We start from the raw sequence: 20,617 nt of genomic DNA, 5'->3' as shown, positions 1-20,617 counted from the left end.
TACAATACCAAGAGACACAAGGGATTTGTGGAAAGAGAGGACTGGAAAACTGGAAATTTGTGCTCTGCTTATGTTTATTTATGACATCTCAGTGTGATCCAGAAAACATAATCTGGAGCTATGTTTTTCAGACATGTAAGCATCCATAATCACTCACAAATTTCCACATTCACGAATCCCAAAATATCCAAAATCCATCACCTGTTTGAGCAGTAATTTGTGCCAGTGATTGCTTTATGGCCATGATGAGTAGAAGAGATAACATGCCACACCCTCTGGAAGTGTCAAACAATGGGACAGCTTAACACTGCTGGACAGACAGGACAGATGTGGCAGTTTATGGGAAATATTTTACATAATCAAATGATATGATCAAATATGGTTTTAGACCTGGTAGAAATAAATCAAATCAAACAATGTTTTTACACAGAGCTTAACTAGTTTGGTACGTTTCATTCCTTAGCTCATTGCTTGTTTACTATGTTAAGTCCCTCTCTCTTAACCATTATAAGACCTTGAAGGTTATAAAATATTGCTGAAATATGAAGACATTGTTTCTTTGAAGAAACAAAGTCTGGAGAATATGTACCAAGTGCCAAAGAGCAGGGCACAAATCCGGTCAGTAAATTTAGAGGATGATGGAGGTCTGCGAGAATAATTAACATTATAATATACATTTTCTAATTATGCCAAAGTTACACACAATGTCACACACAATGGTAATTCAAAGTGCTATGTACGACTGATCTTAATATTACGGTCTGTCATTTGAAAATCATCCTAGATCAACAAGTTCTCTGGAGTTATAGCCCTAAGTGCATTGTAAGACATATTTATACGGTCACCTGCAGGACAATCGGCAGATTACATCATTAAGTTTATTCAACTGCAATGTGATTATAATATAAGGATTTGATTGTACTTTATTGTACACTTTATTACTCTTTTTTTTTTTAAATGAACATATAAATGAACTAATTAAAAAGGGCAGAAAAAATAGAAATACACATGTAAATTAAATGACTGAAAAAAAAAACGAATAAAATAAATAATGTAGGAAATATGCTTAAGCACATTTTTATATGCTTAATGCTTAAGCACAGCTACATGCGATTGTGTTGAGTGCATTTTTGGGAAACGCATGTGAAACTTGTAGAAAAACACTCTTAAGTGCTAAGATCAATAGTTAACGGGCAACCCGGCCCTGAACAGAATATTTTTGTCTTTTTTGAGACATTTACATGTTAAAATTATAATTGTTTAAATCCATTAATGCCCAAAATTCTAAACATTTTTAAAAATACATTATTTTAATAATACCTTAGTAATCAGACTGAAGAAGTAATGGAAATTTGTTAGTAAACTTGTGACATTATGAGAACCTTAATGTGAATGGCAATTTTCACCTTGGTTGGTGTCAGTGTACTCAACTTGTCTCTCAATTTGTAGGTGGGTAAATTACGGGAACGTTTCCAAGAGTTACGGGCCCAACGAGAGACTGAGCAGCACAAGCACTCGGTCACTCTCACTGAACTCCGCGTCAAGCTCCATGAGGAGAAGCAGCGAGAGGTGGCGGCCACACGAGAGAGCCTGTCTCGGCAACATGAGACCGAGCTGGCCAGGGCAGCACGTCTCCGCGAGACAGAACTGGCCAGGCTTCAGGCGCTGGTGTGTATTTTACGAGATGGAGCCAGCGGTGAGCTACGTAATGCCCTGAAGGAGGAGGCACGAGAGGAGGCCCGCAGGAGCTACGAGGCAGAAAAACTTAGGCTCACGCAGGAGCTGCAGGAGGCAAAGACATTGCGGCGGCAGGCAGAGGAGGCACTGTCCAATGCTGTGCAGGCGGACAGAGCCAAAGCTGCCGATCTCAGGGTGGCCCATCAAGCTCATCAGGAAGAGATTCAGAGAATTAAACGCGAGAGCGAGAGAGAAATCCGGAGATTGGTAAGAAGGATGAATGCAGTTATTTTAAAAAGTTTAGGTGAATTTCACCACATAGAATTGTAAAAATAATGGCTGATAGTTCCACTCTAGTCTCAAGCCATTGGTTGAATAAGTGTAGCTGCTCTGGATCAAACAAACAAAGACACAGTGGGGAAACAACCTTCAAAAGTTTATACTCACATACTTATAGTTTTCGTCTCTGCGTATTAAGCTTGAATAGAAGAGAAAATGTTGGCATGCATCACCTTTCAAATATCAGCTACGTTGTTGATATTAATGTATAAAATCCCTCAAAATGTCTCAGTCTCATTCTTTATATCAATCAGTCACAAATAGTGTTTCATATGACAGAGAACAGATAGACAGGTTTTATTTTTATTTTTTTTGCATCGATTTGATATTGAAAGATTCAATACATCATCAAATTATTGGCCAGACCAAAAGCTTATTTTTTTGATATACATACATTTTTTAAAACAGTTTATGTATAATCCCATTCAAAGGGTGGGGTCATTAAGTTTTGTAAATGTTTTTGTTTATTGTGAAATATTATTAAAATTTTAAATATCTGTTTTCTATTTGAATGTATTGCAAAATGTCATTTATTCCTGTAATGGCCCAGCTGAATTTGCAGATTTCAGCTTTATAACTTCAGTCTTCAGTTCAAAATAACAGCATTTATTTGAAATAGAAAGATTTTGTAACATTGTAAATATCTTTACTGTCAAAAATCAAAATCTTAAAACAAAAATCTTACTGGCTCAAAACCTTTCAAGTTTTTATGTCAGTGCATTAGTAGGAATTACCTCAATGCTATTTTTGCTGTTAGTACAGCAGCTAGACCTGAAGGAAGGAAATTTTGTGAATTGGACCACAAAAAGCATGAAGTCAAAAGTATGTTTGTGTTTGTGTCAGATGGAAGAGTTGAAGAGCAGAGATCGTGTGGTGCAGTCACTGGAAAAAGAGCTGGGTGTGCAGGCGGGACAGACACAGCGTCTACTGCTGCAGAAAGAGGAATCAGAGCGGCATTATGGGAGTCCGAAGAGAGAGGTGGCGCCTTTCTTTGGGGAAAACACAGACTCAGTCAATAACCAGGTTTGTCCTGTTCTTCTATCAGAAGCGGCTGACAAAAAGCTTTTATATCATCAGGAACATTAACATTCATTAGAGCTGGACTAACATGGCGAGAACATTTTCCTGCATGATGAACTTTGCCATCACACAATAAAGTATGTTTATCCACTCATAGGACGCAGATGAGAGGGATGTCCGGAGGTTTCAGCTGAAGATCGCTGAGCTGCAGGCAGTAATCAGGAAACTAGAGGACAGAAACACCCTGCTGTCAGATGAGAGAAATGAACTGGTACATATACATACACTCTCGACAAACTAAGGGCAAAAATCATGTAGGAATTTATCTAATAGGATCTTATCTGAATATCCTGTTAAATTTAGAGTTAAAAATGGCAACTCTTATTGCCAAAAATTCAGTGTAAAAATTACTGCGACAATGTTTCAGTAATAGGATGGAATATTGGTGCCTGTATATTTTTAAATTTATAACCGAATATTTCATTAAGTGAAATAATGTTAATATACAAGCTACTTGAACTACCAAAATACTTTGCAAAATGTACTGATAACCAGGTGGTACAATAGAAAGCCACATGATTGCCTGATCAAAAACATGACCAGTACTCACGTATAGGCCGATGCGCAAGGTGATACAGACAAAACACCATCAGGGTCACACATTATACTAAAATAATGCAATAATCATTAACTAAAAAACACAAAACACCTTTTTTTTTGCATTACTGTAAACATAAATATGAAGAAACAAAACGTAAAATATAATCATATGTGGTGTGTCACAAAGGGAACCTTGTTGTGTGACTTCTGGGAATGTCCATTTACCCTTTTTCCACAGTAAATTATATGGTAATTAATAATTTTTTTTTTTTTTTTTTTTGGTAACACTTTAGAATCGGGGAACACATAGTCACTATTAACAGAGTTTTCCCTGAATAAACTCCTAATTTGCTGCTTATTTATAGTTAGTAAGTTAGTTGTTAAGTTTAGGTATGGGGTAGGATTGAGGGATCTAAAATATGGTCATGAAGAATAAGGCATTAATGTGTTCTTTATAAATACTAATAAACCGCTAATATGCTAGTAATATGCATGCTAATAAGCAACTAATTAATAGTGAGAATTGGTCCTTAAAATAAAGTGTTACAGTTTTTTCTTCTAAAAAACATACATTTGACAATACTTTGCAGTAAAATTACATGTGGTTTTTCAACATTTTTTTTTTTTTATTTTTTTTTTACTGTAATGGTGAAAGATTATTGGGAACAATGTTTTAAATCTGTAATTTTCAACTGGTTTCGCTTCATGACCCAGATTATATATGCCTGCATTAAATGTATTATATATATTATTTAACCTGCATCTTCTCCTCTGTTAATTTATCCTTACAATGAATGATTATACGGTTAGTTGTATTTTATTGTTTGCTTTTGGCATTATCTTTTTCTCTGCTGACCTCTCACCCACTAAAGCCACTGTTTTCAAAAGATTTGTATTTTGTGTTGTAGAAATCTGTAAGATTCTGATGGAAATCCCAATTGGAGTTTAGCACAAATTTCTTGCCTTCTGTATCTAGATCAGTCTCTCTCTGTCATACAGCTGAAACGAGTGCGAGAAACAGATGCAGAGATAAAGCCTCTCATGGAGAAGAATAAAAGGCTGAATAAAAAGAATGAAGAGCTGCAGCAGGCTCTACAGCGCATGGAGGACAAACTGAAGACACTCAGTAGAGAGAACGCAGAACAGGTTTGTAAATGTAAATGGTTACATTTGTACGTAAACACACAATGTTTATAGAGTAAATCTCTGTCGCTGTGTTTTCTTTAGAAAGAGAAATCCCAGCAGAACTTGCAGCCGGGTGGGCTGAAGAAACACACTTCTCTAACGGACCTGAGTCATGCCCACGAGCAACAGGAAGTCGAGTATCTGCATTTGCAAATCAACGAGCAGCGTGGCATTATAGATGAGCTCATGCAGGTTTGTTTCTGTGAGCCATAAACACACACGTGGATATTTGCAAGGAAGGTATCAACATGGGTAATAGTGGGCCCACAGCTGATTAGCAGAAGAATTTCAAGACAAAAATGTGAGTTAGCCAGTTAGCAGAGGGCTACAGCAGTGCACTTGTTGCACACTGTAAACACAAAACTGTGCTTTGAACACTGAGTAGAAAATATATACATAAATAATGGATCATACTTATAGGCTGTGATCCTGTAAGTTTCTGAAAAGCAGTCATGAATAATATAACGGGAACATAGTTATACTGCTGTGACACTGTATAATGAATTTTAACTGACTCCTCAGTCCTCATCCTTTTGGGGAACTTTCGCCACACAGAAAATACTGTCTTCTACACATGGCAGCCTATAAAGATCATTAAGCAAATTTATGACAGTCCTACGTAGGTTTGTGCAGGAAGTCAGACTGAAATGACAGATGACTTGTTTCAGGCAGTTCAGAATCGGTTCTTTAATTTGGGAAAGAAACTCAGTTTGTCATTCACTTTGAAACATTGCAGATCTTTTACATTCTCAAATAGCTATATTATACACTACATGAATGGCAAGTTCTGAAAAACCATAATAGGGGCACTTGTTTGTCATTTTCCCTTACTCACACTAACCACAGCTCTGGTCACATCAGCAAATAAAAAAATAATAAAACTAGGAAATGTATTTTTAAAAGTAAAGATTTTCCATTTTGATTTCATGTGGTCTTTGAATCTATTTCCATATACATAGTCTGTGTCCTGTTTGTGTCAGTGTGTGTGCACTGTGTGTGCTTATTCTCTAATTGGTCTCACCCTGTAATTATTTGTGTTTGGTAATCAGCGCTGTGTATGTTAATTAGTTTGTTTTCTTCATTAAGGCAAAGACTAATTAGAAATGAATTACAGCATTACTCTCATTTTATCTTCCCCTGTTCTGTTAACATGCATGCTGATAATACAGTATTGCCTGCATCAGAGAAGTATTGCATGTGACAATGTTTACATGCACTACCACTCAAAAGTTTTATCTATTTATTTATTTGGTCGCACTTCATTTTAAGTTCCAATTCTCACTATTAACAAAACATTAACTACGACTTTTGCCTCAGTAAACTCGTAATTTGCTGCTTATTAATAGTTAGTGAGATAGTTGTTAAGTTTAGGTATTGTGGAGGATTAGGGGTGTAGAATATGGTCATGCAGAATATGCTAATAAACAGCCAATATGTTAATAATAGGCATGCTAAGCAATTGGTTGATAGTCAGAATTTGTCCCTATACTATACTAAAGTGTAATACTAAAATAATTAATATACAATATATTTCTATTTGAAATTAAAGCTTTTCTTTGAAACTTTCTATTCATAATAGAATCCTGAATAAATGTATCATGTTTTCCACACAAAACCACCACTGAGAATAATAATAAATGTTTTTGTGTACCAAATCAGAATATTAGAATGATTTCTGAAGGATCATGTGACACTGAATACTGGAGTAATGATGCTGAAAATTCAGCTTCGTCATCACAGAAATAAGTATTATTTTAAAATATATTAAAACAGCTATTTTATATTATAATATAATAAGTATTAGTTTTTATTTTATTTTTAATCAAGTAAATGCTGCCTTGGTGAGCATAAGAGACTTTCAAAAACAGAAGAAAAAAAAAACAAACAAACAAAAAACCTTTGCAACCGTAGTGTAAACTTGTTGAACTGTAACATTCATACTTGATTCAATGTGGAATGAAACTTACTCCTTGAATGTGTTGCTGAATGATGAATGATGAAGTTGTGTGTTTTTGTGTTGTATTGTTAACAGCTTATTTAATGTTATGTCTGGATGTGCTTTCAGGAACGGGACAAGTTGATAATCAGCAAAAAGAACAGGCGAAAAAACATCAAGTTGCCCAAGGTGAGCTGATCCTCTAATTCATTTGGAGTCTCTTTGATGGAAGTTTTGCTCTGGTTACGTTCTCTTTCCTTCAAAGCATATGGACACTGTCGCTTAGCAACTGTCTCCTCTGAGGAGTGTGTGTGTGTGTGTGTGTGTGTGTGTGTGTGTGTGTGTGTGTGTGTGCTTTCGCATGTGTGCTGGTTACATTGGCACATTAATTGGCCTCTCGAGATCTCAAGTCAAGTTCTTTTTTCTTTCTCATACTTTCACCAGCTTAACATCACTTAAACAGTCTCTGATTTCTTTGTTTTGTTTTGTTTTTTTTTTTGCCTAAAAGGTTAAGCTAGTCATCCAAACAACTAAAAATCCTATTTTCACAATGCAAAAGTCTATAAGCGCAGATTAAATGTTACTGTCTTTCAGAGTTTGCATAAGTCTGGGTTTACTTCACTGTATCTTCAATAGAAAATTATAAAATTTTTGTTAGCTAAATCTGACAATGTTCCTTTGGGAACATTTGAGGATGTCCTGAATTAAAAAAAAAAGATTACTAAATAAATTAAATAGTATTTTATTTTATTCTAAAAATGGGTTGAGTAACTAATATATAAAGTAATTAATATATAAAGCGTATTATGATTAGCTTTATACTGTACATGATATTGCATGCTCTCATTTTAATGAAGTAAACCTGTGTGTGTGTTTGTGGCGCCGTGGGGTGGGGTTTAGTTGTTCGTTTTCAAGAACCGTTGCTATGGAGGTGGAGTCAATGGACTTGATTATAAATTCACGCAAGAGAGAAGCATCAAGAGATTACCGTAACACAGGCTTTAACACACACACATTTGTAACTCTCATTTCCTGTGAACACTGAGGAAGACGATGCTCGTTAAAGAGGTTAAAAGGATATACCGCATACCATGACACTGGACTGAGGAGCACAAATACACATCCAGTATGCCAGAGTACTTCCTGCTGGTGCTGTATCTCTCCATGTTCCTGTGTCTGTGTGCTCTGGTGTGTCTGTATTTCTCTGGCTGTCAGGAGATGACCTACAAACACGATGGTAAGAGCGATTGCATAGCGTATTCAAAGTCAAGTCAAGTCATCTTTATTTATATAGCACTTTATACAATACAGATTGTGTCAAGGCAGATTAACAGAAAAAAAAAATGTGTGCTGATAATGCAAAAAAGCAATGGAAAACAGTTTTTAATTTAATGTCAGTTCACCGTTTATTCAGTGATGTCATCATTCAGCTAATTTCAGTTCTCTTCCAAAAGTGTCTGTGCAATCAAAGGACATCTGCATGTCAGTTACACACTGTACGGTCCATGAAAATTAGCATTTTTTTAAATGATTATTCTGGATTTAGAAACAAGTCACTCTGTGTTCACAGCATATGTGGGTAGTACTGACAACATTTGTGACTCCCTCATTATGTAAAAATGAACATTCACAGTAATGCATTTACGGTAAGACATTCCAAAAGGTTTAAAAGCAGAAACGGTCAGGGTCATATGGTATTTTTGTTAAATCACTTGCTCTCCCTGGACAGGTCATGTGTTACCTTCCTGTGGGTGGATTTTTTTTCCTGTTTAAACAAAAGAGAGGAGTAGCTAACATGTATCTTTTTGTTATACTTGCAGATATAAATTGGACTTTAGTTAGGTTAGTAAGTGATTTTATTACACTAGTTTAATGTGAATATGTGTATAATATTTAAGTACTGGTTTCTTTCTTTTTCAGAGGCATGTTGTGGAGACATATTTTGGATTTGACGAAGAATCTGTCGATTCTGAAACGTCATCTCTGACATCATATAACACCGATCGCACAGATCACACCCCTGCCACCCCTGAAGAGGATCTTGAAGATGTATGTTACAGTATATAATAAATTATTTTACAAACCTTAATACCTGCACTAAATACTCTTGCAGCTCAACTACACTACCTTTCAAAAGTTTGGGGTCAGTAAGATTTTTTTTGTTGTTGTTGAAGGATGTCTCTTATGCTCACCAAGGCTGCAATTACTTATATGCAGTAAAAACAGTTATATTGTGAAATATTAGTACAATTTAAAATAACTGTTTTGTATTTTTATATTTTATATAAATGTAATTTATGCTTGTGATGGCAGAACTGAATTTTAGCAGCAAGTACTCCAGTTTTCTGTCACATGATCCTTTAGAAATAATTCTAATATGCTAATTTGCTGCTCAAGAAACATTTATTTTATTATCGATGTTGAAAACAGGTGTGCTGCTTAATATTTTTGTGGATACTGTGATACACTTTTTCAGGATGAGTAATGTAATGTGTCATTGCTGAATAAAAATATTAATAAAACTTTTTTCAGTAAAGGAAAACTTACAGACCCCATACTTTTGAATGGTTGTACATCCAAACCAAATGCACCAGTTAGAATCTTAATCCTGTTTACACCTCTTAAATCATATTGTCCTGTGCTGTCCATCAAAGTTCCTGTGAGGATTAAATTTTGTTTTAACATTTTTTCAACCCCTATCAAAATGCAGTTGTTTAGTGTTAGTTATTTGCTAGTATATGTAACTTGCTCTGTATGTATGACATGGATAATTCATAAAATAATTTAGCTTATTGAAGAGAAATATATTATTATTTTTCTAAGTAAGAAACAACCTAGCAACAACACAGTACAGCTACTTGCTTACTGTCCATGAAAATTTTATTAAGTTCTTAAATTGAATTCTGAGCAACCAAATAGCAATACAACAAAAACAACTCCAAACAATTTAACAGCCACATAGCAGTATATGAAAACAATTAACACCACCCTAACATTTTGATTATCTTCTGACAGTATAAAACTGTAGTCTGCACATTAATTTCATAAATGTGGCAGCCCTGGAGAGTGTAAATATGGTGTCACACTACAGTGTTTGTTTAATTTAAAGCATTCATTTGAATTAGGCTTGTTATTTGGTCAGATGTAGTTAAGAGTTGTGCTCAAGGGAACATGATGAGGCATCTCAGCAGTTCTCTTGTTCATAAGTGGCCCCCTGCCTTCATGTTGTTTACTGATAGTCAGAGCTAGTTAACGAGGAGCGGGATTATAATCGAGTCATTAACTGCACCTAGAAGACAATCCCATAACAATGTGTTCTTGTAGTGTTCTTCTCGGCTCTCTCGAATATGCTCTTCATTAAATAAGATTTTCTTCACTAAATGTCATTAAAAATTATGCACAAATTTGATTTGTTTGAGTTTGATTTTAGATTACTGACTGAAACTGTTACTAACTGTAAACAGTTGTTTTCAACAAACATTTTATTGTAGCAAAATGTAAACTGTATTATCGCACAGCTGTATTAAGTTTTATCTGTATTTATCGCACAGCTGTATAAAGCTTTATCCAAGAGGAGGCAGAGCTGCAATTTTGGCAGCTGACGTGAGAGTACCAGGCACTGCAGCGAGCTTACGCACAATGTGCTTATGTAAAGCAATAAAAAAATACACAGAAAATGTAATCTATTTTATGCACTGAATTCGACTATAAGGCATGACATTATTAAAATATTATAAACATTAACATCATGATTTTCTGTAAAACTGCTTTGAAACTATATGTATTATGTTACAATGTGTAACTGATTCATGATAATTACAGACACTTTTACAGGAATGCACTTTAATTGTATGAAATATAATAGGCCGTATGATACACAAGCAGAAGAAATTACTGTGTAAATCTTCTGGAAAACCAGATGCATTTGAACAGTCGGAAATGTTGATGGGCAAATTGTAAAACTTGCATATACTGTATGATTATTAATATGTTCATGCATATTAATTATGTGACTTCATGCAATCCAGTCCTACCTTATTCAGTGCTTGGTCTTAGTTCACCCAAAAAAATTAAATTTTGTCTTCAAAAAGATTTAACCACTACAGGCAAACAAAATCATAAGCAAAAAATAGAGACACAATAATAACCAAAATATGAATCAGACAAACTTGTCTGAGGTTTTGAATTGTTGTGTTGATTTTCAGAAACTACTTAACTATTTTTTTTCCTTATAATAGTTCACCTATAAATGAAAATTCTGACATCATTTTCTCACCATCCTGTCGTTCCAAACCTGTTTGACTTTCTTGGTGCTGTATAAACTCCACACCACCTCCCAAAAACTCTTTGGTTACCAACATTCTTCAGAATATATAAATTTTGTGTTCACCAGAAGAAAGTAAGTCCTTCAGATTTGGAACAACTTGAGGGTGAACAAATGTCTTGTTAAATTGTTTCATATTTTACATTAAAAGCTCAAAATCAAATGTGACACATGGAATTGCATTTGTTATTTGTCAGGGCTTTTCCCGAGAGGAGGCAGAGCTGCGATTTCGGCAGCTGACGCGAGAGTACCAGGCACTGCAGCGAGCTTACGCACTTCTGCAAGAGACTACAGGGCCTCTGGACCCTGAGAGACACTGCAGGGTGAGGACCCTTGATGCCAACTCCACAGATGCATGTTTAACCCCACCAACACTGGACATTCTGAAGGATCCTTTTCTTACAACCAACCAACCAATTTTTTTTTTTTTTGATCATTTTTAGATCCGAATCAAATGCGCCAATGTTTAAATACAATTTAAATGAATTCCAATACCTTTTCAGAATCTCCTTTGCCCACACTGAAATACCACTCATCTGTTGATCACAGCCAGCATTGTAGCAAGCATGGCCGAAAATTCCTGCCTCAAAAAACAATTACCAAAATCTCAAACATTTGTCATTTTAAATTCTTTTGAAATTCAAAAGAAGCCAATATAGACTGTTTATGCGTACGTATGCCCTAGGCTGGCTCTTTGATTGGCTCTGTGCTCTGTCCGTCAGACACGGGAGCAGCTGCAGACGGAGCTGATTGGCTGTCAGGCACGGATTGCCGACCTGGAGCGGAGCTTGGCAGAGAAGGGGCAGGTAAATAAGAAAGAGGGCGGGGAAAAGACACCCCTGACTCCAGTCACATTGGCTTTGCTGCTTGTCTTTCTGACAGCCATGCTTGTGTGCTGGCACTACAAAGAGAGGATATGGCACCAAATCATGTGACTTCCCCGACAGGATCAGTCATATTTTACAGTTTTTGTAATTTCTGTACATTTCCTTTGCTTGACCAATGCTTTTTACTTTGCTTTTTCAGTGTATATTTAATCAAATCAATCAGCACGGTTAATTATGGTGTAATCATTTCATATTCATGCTATTCGTGCCCTGCCTTCTCCCCTGTATACTATAAGCTTGTTTTCACAGCCTACCTTAACACTAGATTTAAGAATTGTACTACATCCTGTTCACTGACCAAAAATTGGGGGTGTACTAGACACAAATATATTGCTGGTCTTTCATTTCAGTCTTACTTGGAATGGAATACTAGCTTACTGCCTACTGTTTTTTTTAAAGGGTCAAGAGACCTCCTATAAAGTGCATTAGTGCACACCCACTTTTTGAATGGCATTAGTTCCAGAAGTATTTTTCCCATTAATTTTCACATAGGGATTTTAAAAAAAAGTCTTCAGTAAAGCATTATAACCAAGCCAACTAGCTACTGTATGAGGTGTATCACTACAGTACATTAAAAAAGTATGTGAAATTCAGACAAAACAAGAAATAAGTAATTGAAAGTCATTTTTCACTATAGGGAGAAAATTTGTTTTCACTTCTGGAACTGTTGCACTCTATTTTAACACCCATTAGTTCTCTCCACAGTTCTGAAATAAATGGTGCAAAACTGGGTGTGGTAAGCTAGAGATTAGAAAAAAGCTTAACCATTTTCTCCTATAATTAAAAATGTATGGATGCTAACATTGTCTTCTGTGACACAAACAACCCTTGTTAAAATCTCAGAAAATGTAGTTTAGTGTTTGATGACCCTTTAAATAGTATGTGAAAGAACTGTGAATTATTCAACATTTGCTAAATGTTACAAGCAGAAGTGTGCAACGTTTTGCATTATCTCATAATGTTAAATGTTTAATTAGGTGAATGCTGACCATCTATTATTTTAGAAATAAGTTTATATGAATTTTCCATACTGTGCATAGTATACATAGTTTAGTTTACTATACTGCAGAAATAGTAAGAGTAGTATGGTAGTATGCTATTTCGAACGTAGCTATTTTTGGCTTAATGATCAGTTATTTCACAGTGTATGTTTATCATTGGTCAGTCTGCTCTTGCATGTGTTTCCTTTCTATTCTCTGCTTGTCTTTTATTGGCTGCTTGATGGGTTTTTTTGTTTTGTTTTTTCCTGTAAAATCTGGAAATGGACTTATCTGCATGTGGCCTCCTTTCTACATCTTTAACTTCTCATTTTATTTTATTTTATTTTATTTTTTCTCTATGCATTTCTTTGTTTATGCTGAGCTCAATATTTAAGACTGAGTATTTGATATTTGATGTTTTGTTTTGTTTTTGAAAAAGAGAGTGTGAACTGTGTGTGATTAGTGATAATAGGAGTGTTAGATAAGTACTAGTAGTGTAATTTGTAGTGGTGTGTGTGTTTGTGTGTGGGTTTATGTTATGCAGGACTCAAAGTGGGTGGAGGAAAAGCAAAATCTTCTCAGGGTGAACCAGGAACTCAGAGAAAAGGTACAGCCTATGTCCTTAGTTTCCTATAATATACATATACTCAAACATAAACACTTAACATTCTTCCGGGTTGTGTGTGTGTGTGTGTGTGTGTGTGTGTGTGTGTGTGTGTGTGTGTGTGTGTGTGTGTGTGTGTGTGTGTGTGTGGTAGATAGTATCACTGGAGCAGTGTGAAATGAGATTACGCTCTGAAGTTCAAGACACCCTGGATCAGAATGAGCTGCTTGAATTCCGCATTCTAGAACTGGAAGTAAGAGAATCTGTTTTGCTCCCACAGCAGCAAACAGGGACAGCCAAACCCGGCTCATGTCTACACAAGCTACATACATGAATCCATTTTACCCCTTACATACATAAAACCGGCACTGCTTTAAGTTTTATGTGTTCATGTTGTTATAAATATTTTCATACACATTTTAAATGTTTTTATTTTTCTGTTTTAAGAACTGTATATTTATATCACTATTGTTTTGTTAATTATGCGTTTCAGTGGAATAAAATTAATTTGAATGAAACTCCTCACCAATCTTTTTCTTTTTATTTTTGACTACACCTCCTGCATGTATTTTTATTAGTTTATAAATGCACAAATTCACAATTTTTTTAATGGTCATGTCAAAAAATTGTGTGCCTATGTACTCTATTTGTATACTTGTAGAATGTTATACATCTTCTATGAGATGTTGAATATTTCTGTATGATCATTGTGAAATTTTTGTGAGAATGTTATTTAATTTACAGAATCCAACTTACAGCATACGGTAACTGCAGCTGCCAGTTAGAAAGAAGACTTTCTTAGTTCAAATTGCTGCATATAATTAAGTTCATACTGTTTGATTACAGAAATGACACAAAGTGTGTGGTTTATAAGTAATTTAGTGGAAACATCTGGTGAAATGAGTGTGCTTAAAGGGACAGTTCACCCAAAAATCCAGATTCTATAATCTTTTACTCACCCTTCCAGTGTGTTTCTCCAAACATATATGAAATAAAATAAATACATATTTCTTAAAATTATTATACACATGGACTTTCCAATTGTAGTTTAGTTATTTGATTGGTAGTGGTTTCTATACTTATTTATGAATTTTGCAGACACTTTTATCCAAAGCAATAGAGGAACATAAGCAGATTGTCACAGAGCCTACAATATTCAACAATATTCATAGTACCTGCATACATTCTGTTCCACAGTGTTGTTAAATTGCATTAAGTGTTATATGAACTTATCTGTATGTTAAAGTTTCTTTATTCTGTTAAACACAAATACAGTAGTGAACGTTTGGAGAATATCCTGGTTTTTCTTTTCATGCAAGTAAAAGGGAACTACCCTTTTAAAAAAAGAAGCACACCTCAGCATTCTTTTAAAATAAAGCGAAACATTTTCATAATATACTTTAAAACAACATGCTTAAGTGTGAACTGAATGTAATGTTTTTGGACATTAAAATGCGTATTGTGTTCTTTAAATCATGACAAAATATTAGTAAAACCATTATTTACTATAAAGCAAAACTTTAATTACATTTAAGTGTATAGTTTGTGAAGAAACAGTCATGAAAGTGTACTCGCTATTACACTTAAATGGTCTTTTATTTAGTCTATATATCATTTGCAAGTACAGTTGTTTTTTTTTTTTGTGTTTTTTTTTATATATATATATATATATATATATACTTTTAAGATTTAAAGTACCCTGCCGGTGCATATTCAGTGCAATTAAGTGCATGTTTTTTTTTTCTCTAGAGTGGTGCATTTATGCTTCAATAATGATAAAAAAATTAATAAAGTACCATAAATGTGCATAGTGTCCAGTGTCCTGAAGTCATATAATAGTGTTTGTGAGATGAAAAGACCAAAATTTAAGTCGTATTTCATTATGCTATTTTATGACTTTAGAAGACATGGAGAATCATTATGTGCTCCTTTTTTGTCATTTTTGCCGCCCTCAGTCACACTTTATTTTTTTATTTATTTATTTTTTATTATTATTTTATTTTTATTTATTTTTTTATGTTGAAGAGCTGCCTGTGTATTGTTGAACAGTTACTTCTGAAGAAAGTTTTATTTTTGGTTGAACAATCTCGAAATATTTAATTAATTAACTGTTAGTCTAAAACTACAGTTTCTCTCCAGATACTATAACGTCCCAAAAAAATGCTTTATCTCTATATTTGACCACCAATTCCTTTTTTAACCAATAGGAGAGGGAACGCCGTTCTCCTGCCTTTAACCTGCAAATCTCTGCCTCTGAAAACAACAGTATTCTACAGCTACACTGCCAGCAAGAGGGTGTCAAGGTAAAAACCCACACACTGCTGGCATATCACCATGTAATGCCAAAGTTATTAATGTTAAGGTACTTAATTCAAAACTATATAATGTACTAACTATAGTAATGTGTGGTTAAAGGATACTCAACCATATACTATCAACTATATACAATACCACAAATTGCAAACTTCACACAGTTGCATATGGGTACTGTATGATAACAGACTGTATGCTGGCCTCATCTTCATGTGTGTTTGGTTTAGGATGTCATCATTCCTGACCTCATGAAAAAGCTTGACATTCTTGGGGATAATGGGGTATGTTTTTTTTTTTGTTTTTTTTGTCCGTATATGTGCATGCATTACTCCTGTTTCTCAAAAAAGAGATTGAACACTTCAGTTTTCATTGGCAGAACTTGCGAAATGAGGAGCAGGTGACAGTCATTCAAGCGGGCACTGTGCTGTCTTTATGTGAAAAGGTATCATGTCCTTCATTCTCTAAGTCCTTTAAGATAAGGTGCCTTATATTTTGTCAGTAGTTCTATTGTATTGTTATGTCTTTGTGCCCAGTGGCTGAAGCAGATCGACAGCACTGAGGCAGCGCTGACACAGAAAATGATTGATCTGGAGAATGAGAAGGTACGAACACCCATTCATGCCATCTGAGATGAATGTACATCTGAGAGTACACTGTTTGTTCTAACAGCTGGTCTAGTGATAGATGAGGCTTGATGACACTTGATTAAAAATGTATCATTTGTGTGTGTGCCTGTCTTGACCGTGGTGAACTGATGTTATCAACAGGAGCTGTTCAGTAAACAGAAAGGTTTCCTGGAAGAGGAACTAGACTACAGAAAGCAAGCTCTTGATCAGGCCCAACTGGTAGGACTTTGAGATTATGTAGCAGTGTAAATGACACTTCTGGATACTTATAATCAATGATTATACTTGAATATTTTAACTGACGTTTTTGCTATATTTTATTCTCAACAATATGTCGGTAATAGAAATGTTGGCTTACCACAGGAGAGGCCAAATATGAAACTATTTGGCCAAGATACATATATTTGCATATTTTATAAACTATTTTTGTGTCTAATTTGATTATATTTATTATTTAAAAATATAAATAAACACTATAATTACCCAGAATTACTTCATTCCAAGGTTCTACTGAAATGGGCAATAGTGTTTCAGATTTAACCTTAATTTAGCTGTCAGTAGCAGCTAGCTTGGAAACAAATGTTGTGATTAAATTATATTTATCATAAATGAAATAATATATACACAACTATTTAAAATTTTGTGGTTGAAAGTAGTTTTTAAAACATCTCACTGAGCCCAAACTTTTAAACAATAGTGTCACATTGGTGTGGTAGTTGATCGCAGGAAGTGTATTTGTTAGCTCAAGTAAAAACGAATGTATTGTATATTTTTAGTGATTACAATGTTTACAAGATTACAATAAGAAAATAATAATTTAAAAGTGTTGTTATGTACAATAAGTACATTTCTTTTTAGAAGTTGACAGGGCAACAGTTTGTACCATATTTGTGGCAAGTGCCAGTTTGGTCAGTTTGACCAAAAGTAAACGACAAATTCATGAAAAGTTGTGAAACTGTTTAAAAATTAATTCCGCTACATAATCTGGACAAACTCATTACCATTTGCCATTTACAAAGCACATGTTTGTTTGTTATGTTTAGAGGGTGCAGGAGCTGGAGGCCACATTATACGCTGCCCTACAGCAGGATCCAGACAGCTGTTTGGGGGAGAGTTTAAGTGACAGGCAGCGAGCGAAGCTGGCCGAGTCAATGGATGCAGTGCGGAGACAGATCCTACGGCAGAGTCGACATGCCGACACACTCGTTCTACAACAGCGCATGGAGCTCCTCCAGTCTGCACAGCAGGTCGGGATCTGTGCATGTGATAATTACCAAAATTTCCAAAAAGCATTTGTCCAAGCTGCTCTTCCACATAATGAAAGTTAATGATTGTCCCCGGTTCACTTTTATTGTATAAAACAGCTTGGACATTCTGCCAATTATCTCTTTTTGTGTTTCAATCAGCAATGATTTGGTACTTTTATCATTTGACTTACAGAGGATCAGAGAACTTGAAGATAAGATTGACATGCAGAGAAGACAAATCAAAGAGATTGAAGAGAAGGTGTGTATGGATGTGTCCTTCTCTCGTTTTTATCAGAGTGTTAGATCATGTTCTGGATAGATTCTCTTAAATGTTCATCTTTAAATACAGTAGTTGTGGACTTTTGTATTTGGCTGGAATTAATTCTTAATATCTAAATGCAAATTGGGCTGTAAGACTGATTCCTCTTCTCCTCTCCTCTCTCTTGTTTGAAATTTGTGTTTATTATAATTTATAGTTTTTGTTCCTTTTCTTGTTTTTCTCCCTAGCTTTTATTCTCTGGCCTTGAAACCCACACACATCATATTCTCTCTCTATATATCCTTCTGTCTCCCACTGTCTTTCTCAAACACACACAGGTGCGGTATCTAGACGAAAGATACAAACTCTTTTGCCACTAGAAACTTTGGTGACACAATCATTCCTCAGTTTGTTGTACAAAACATGTTTTTAAATATTTTATGAAACATTTCCAAAGAGAAACGTTCGTATTTCAAGAGTTCCAGAGGCTGCTTAACCTTATTTTGTCTGATTGAAAATAGTGTGAACAAATATAAATGAATGCACCCTAAATATTTGTTATATTGAGTATTTAAAGACACTTCAGCAATTGTCTGACTGCTTTTAGTTTCAATTAATAAAGTTGTATTTTTTTCACATGTGCTCTTGAAGGCTTTTTTCAGAGCGTGAACAAGGGTGTTTTTCAGATGGTGTACATTCTTTACTTTAAAGCAAGCTATTGTTTAGCTCAGACAATAGGTGGCAGTAAAGTAACAATCCATCCCTCATCCTTTTGTTGTCTGGGACTGGCAAAGGACTGCAGACAGTCTCACTCACCTGACCTGAGTTCACCTCACTGTGCTAGACTTACCACATGGAGATGACAAACTTTCTTAGTCCCAATCAGAGAAGGTGGCAGACCACTGAAAAAAAAAGACATGTGAGAAGACAAGGTGCAGCCAGAAAAGTATGGATGCATGTGTGAATGAAGCCAATGATAGAAGGAGGAGCAGAGTGTAAAAGAAGTCAGCAGGAGTGAGGTTGAACACCTCAGAAGTTTCTTGTACTCGCTAACAAACAGGAAATAAACCCATGTGTTTACGCACAGATTCCTGAGCCAGAGAGATGATCTCAGCTAAAGCCTGAATAAACTTGCCTGTCAAAAATAGAGTTGGACAGAAAAAGAGAGATTTGATTTAATCAGTGTGATCTTCATGATTAAACATAGTGCAGATTAGCGCTCATCTGGAAAGAGCGATGAATGAATGATGATGTATGATGGACACCTGACGCAAACCACCAAAAACAAGCTGCTCCAGCTAGTGAATTCCCACACAGTATGTTAAACTTATACAGTTATTTTCAGAGTTGTTCGAACTTTTATTTTCATTTACCTTTATTCAAACTGTCCTTCACACACATTCTGTCTTCCTCTCTGGGTGCCTTCTGCCAGGGCGTATTTTTAGTTCAGAACAGAAGTTTGGTGGGGATGAGAGGGAAAAGATGCAGACCCCCACGCTGCTGACGCACTCTCTTAATCACCCCAGCTAATTCACGCCGGCCCCCTCCTCAAATCACACACTTTATATGATCCTTCCATTCACTCTCCATGTGACTGATATGCATCTGATACATATTCACTAATGTACACTCCATATAATAAGCTTATTAGTGTACACTAATGCACACATTAGTGTATACTTCAGCCATCGCTCTCACTTGTGCTTTCACTCCATTTGATGCACTCCATACAATTCACTCTCTAGTGTACAGTATATTCCATCTGATGCACTACATCTAATACGCTCACTAGTGTACTCCATTTGGTAAATATTCACTAGTGTACACTTTATCTGTAACATAGTCAATAGTGAACACACTATCTGATGTACTTACTAATGTATAATTTATCTGATAAATAATCACTAGTGTACACTCAGTCTGATACAAAATGATTAGTGTATACTCTAGTGATTAGAGTACATACTAGAGTATATTTGATAGTGTACACTAATGCACACTGTCTGATGCCACATTAGTCTGTACTTCATCCAGTGCTCTTCCTCCAGTGCTTTCACGATATTCACTAGTGTATAATTAATCCGATACATATTCAGTTATGTATACTCCATCTATTGAATAGTCACTAGTGTACACTACATGGGTAATTGCAGGTACATTTGGTGTCCGAAGTTTTTTTTTTCATATGGTTATATTTTTAATTATTTTAATAATTTGTTACTTATTGTTATGAATTACAAGATGTTACAGCCAATAACAATATAATAATTTGTGTCTTAGCTCAAAATCATGATTTCTTGTTGTCCGAATTAGGTCAGTGCATATTTTCCATCATGTATCACTGTGTAATAAAAAAATATTTTATTGTACTTTTCTTTTTGTAATATTTCATTTTATTTATAAAAGCCCTAAATACTAATTTACTTAATTCTACAACATTACATTGTTAAAAAAATAACTTTTTTCTTATATAAATGTGTCCATAAATATTGTGTCAACTCTGTTACTGTACCAAATTTTATCCTTTAAATTGGTGGAATTATCTCCCACAACTATGTAAGATACAGGAAATGATGACACTTTCCTTCATAAGAATAAGACACTTTCCCTGATAAGATCT

The 20,617-nt window shown here is 35.0% G+C and overlaps 1 protein-coding gene across 3 annotated transcripts in view; it reads left to right on the top strand.

Moving 5' to 3' along the window:
* Window positions 1-20,272, top strand: part of LOC109047257 (janus kinase and microtubule-interacting protein 1-like) — a 38,710-nt gene extending 18,438 nt beyond the window's left edge. The window contains exons 3-21 of one of the 3 annotated variants that reach the window (XM_042769725.1): window positions 1,450-1,944; window positions 2,860-3,039; window positions 3,194-3,307; window positions 4,636-4,782; window positions 4,864-5,013; window positions 6,887-6,946; window positions 8,678-8,806; window positions 11,279-11,404; window positions 11,804-11,887; window positions 13,493-13,555; window positions 13,707-13,805; window positions 15,760-15,855; window positions 16,093-16,146; window positions 16,242-16,307; window positions 16,399-16,467; window positions 16,633-16,710; window positions 17,535-17,738; window positions 17,932-17,997; window positions 18,246-20,272. In XM_042769725.1, coding sequence (XP_042625659.1) covers window positions 1,450-1,944; window positions 2,860-3,039; window positions 3,194-3,307; window positions 4,636-4,782; window positions 4,864-5,013; window positions 6,887-6,946; window positions 8,678-8,806; window positions 11,279-11,404; window positions 11,804-11,887; window positions 13,493-13,555; window positions 13,707-13,805; window positions 15,760-15,855; window positions 16,093-16,146; window positions 16,242-16,307; window positions 16,399-16,467; window positions 16,633-16,710; window positions 17,535-17,738; window positions 17,932-17,997; window positions 18,246-18,377 — 2,412 coding nt within the window. In that variant the 3' untranslated portion in view covers window positions 18,378-20,272. Of the gene's footprint in view, window positions 1-1,449; window positions 1,945-2,859; window positions 3,040-3,193; window positions 3,308-4,635; window positions 4,783-4,863; window positions 5,014-6,886; window positions 6,947-8,677; window positions 8,807-11,278; window positions 11,405-11,803; window positions 11,888-13,492; window positions 13,556-13,706; window positions 13,806-15,759; window positions 15,856-16,092; window positions 16,147-16,241; window positions 16,308-16,398; window positions 16,468-16,632; window positions 16,711-17,534; window positions 17,739-17,931; window positions 17,998-18,214 lie in introns of all 3 variants that reach the window. The other 2 variants (XM_042769726.1, XM_042769727.1) reach the window with 2 other exon arrangements.
* The last annotated feature ends 345 nt before the right edge of the window (window positions 20,273-20,617 follow it).

The sequence above is a fragment of the Cyprinus carpio genome, chromosome A14 (assembly GCF_018340385.1).
Source record: "Cyprinus carpio isolate SPL01 chromosome A14, ASM1834038v1, whole genome shotgun sequence".
Lineage (NCBI taxonomy): Eukaryota > Metazoa > Chordata > Actinopteri > Cypriniformes > Cyprinidae > Cyprinus > Cyprinus carpio.
Note: the sequence above shows the minus strand (reverse complement) of the source record. Positions and strands in the feature narration are given on the sequence as shown.